At 46.5% G+C, this 2,042-nt stretch overlaps 1 protein-coding gene across 1 annotated transcript; it reads left to right on the top strand.

Annotated features, from left to right (window-relative positions):
- Nucleotides 1-413: 413 nt before the first annotated feature.
- Nucleotides 414-1,486, top strand: LOC134405846 (olfactory receptor 10D3-like). The gene is made up of 2 exons (XM_063137100.1): nucleotides 414-427; nucleotides 532-1,486. Exons 1-2 carry the CDS (start codon nucleotides 414-416, stop codon nucleotides 1,484-1,486), a joined length of 969 nt encoding a protein of 322 aa, XP_062993170.1.
- Nucleotides 1,487-2,042: the final 556 nt, after the last annotated feature.

Below are 2,042 nucleotides of genomic sequence, written 5' to 3'. Positions count from 1 at the left end.
AAAATTGATGTGTGTTTTCATGCACATTTTCCATATATACACATCAATTGGGTGCATTTTTCAAATGTATGCATTTCTCGGTTGCATTTTTTTGTTTTGTTCCATGAATCACATCACAAGCGCAGACTGCTGTTTGGGTCCACGTTCAGTTCCGAGATCTGAGAAGTTGGTAAATTCTGACCATAAATTTACTGACACTAATTTCTCATACATCTCAACTCCTTTTATATCAAAAAGCTCTGATATTTAGCTATTTTTCCCAACATAAGAGAAAGAAAGAATAAGGCACTGTTTTATTGACTATTGTGCAAATGGTTACTAGTTTTACCTGACATAAACCAAATGACTCAGAATCTGTGTTGTCAGTGGAATGAAGCTTTGCCACCAGTTACATTCACAAGGCAATCCTAATCATGTTTACTCAGAAGTAAGTGCCATTGACCTCCATAGGTCTTACTCCTTGATAATTGGGTTTAGAATTGAAGCCTTGGCATGCATTAATCCATTATGTATTGTTGTTCTCATCTTCAGGAAGAATAGGTCCTATGGGGAAAACCATACAGTTGTGACCCATTTCATCCTTCTCGGCATCCCTCACACAGAAGGCCTTCAGAACATCCTCTTCCCTGTGTTCTTAGTCTTCTACATCTGCACGTTGTTGGGGAACTTGTTGATCATGAGCGCCATCTTCACCGACTTTCGCCTCCACACCCCCATGTACTTCTTCCTTTTCAACCTCTCCATCCTGGACATTGGCTTCTCTTCCGTCAGCACTCCAAAGATGTTGGCCAATCTTTGGGCGCAAAGCAGGATAATTCCATTGGGTGGATGTGTATGCCAGGTATTCTTCTACCATTTCCTAGGAAGCACCGAATGCCTCCTTTACACCGTCATGGCCTACGACCGGTACGTCGCCATCTGCCACCCTCTGCGGTATCTCATCATCATGAACTGGAAAGTATGCGCCCTCTTGGCCGCTGGCACATGGGTCACCAGCTCCTTTCATGCCACCATCCTCACTACCTTGACTTTCACGCTCCCCTATTGCGGGCCCAGTGAAATTGACTACTTTTTCTGTGACATCTTTCCCGTTGTCAAGCTGGCTTGCGCTGACACCATCATCATTGAGACGGTGAGCTTCACCAACATTGGCATGGTGCCCATGACTTGCTTCATCCTCATTCTGACTTCCTATGTCCGCATTGTCTATTCTGTACTGAGGATGAGCTCTGGAGAAGGGCGGCGTAAGGCGGCCTCTACTTGTGCCTCCCATTTGACAGTAGTAACCCTCTTCTTTGGTCCTTGTGCTCTGATCTACACTCAGCCATCCCTAAGTGAGATTCTGGTGACCCCTGTGCAAATCTTTGGCAATGTGGTCACACCCATGCTCAACCCAGTCATTTATACTCTTCGAAACAAGGAAGTGAAAGCAGCTTTGACTAAGCTGACAGGGGGGAAGAAAGTGTCCCAGACAGTGACTCAATAACTCCTTGGGGTTAATATGCTTCTGTATCTAGATCATTTGCATTGTGTCTTGGATCGCCTCCATCAATTCCCTCTCTCTCAACTTTAAGATAGGTGTAGACAACTTGTAGCAGATGTTTAGTCAGAAAAAGGAGAAACGGGTTCTCGGGATGCAAAATATTTATTTCCATGAAGTCCGATGAATTTTCACCTGTACTTTATTCAAAGGTCTTCTTCAGGGGGTGGTTAGAAGGAAGTGTCTGCAGAATTTCCTCTAACAAAATCATTGTCTCCAGTGATAATCTATGCAGGGCCGGTGCTACCATACAGGCCACTCAGGCGGCCACCTAGAGCGCCAAGCTAAGAAGGGTGCCGGGCACAGCACAGCACTCATGCACGTTGGCTGTAAGCTGGCCCGGGCCGAGGATTCAGCCGGGCCTGGGCATGTGAGATGGCACGCCCGCCAGGGATGCTGGGGTGGGGGTGGGGAGGCTCCACGTTCGGACCTCTGGAACATGCCCAGAAGAGAGAGAGAGAGAGAGAATGTATGGGGTCTTTGAGTGAGTGCATGTGTTCAT

The sequence above is a fragment of the Elgaria multicarinata genome, chromosome 11 (assembly GCF_023053635.1).
Source record: "Elgaria multicarinata webbii isolate HBS135686 ecotype San Diego chromosome 11, rElgMul1.1.pri, whole genome shotgun sequence".
Taxonomy (NCBI): Eukaryota; Metazoa; Chordata; class Lepidosauria; order Squamata; family Anguidae; genus Elgaria; species Elgaria multicarinata.
Note: the sequence above shows the minus strand (reverse complement) of the source record. Positions and strands in the feature narration are given on the sequence as shown.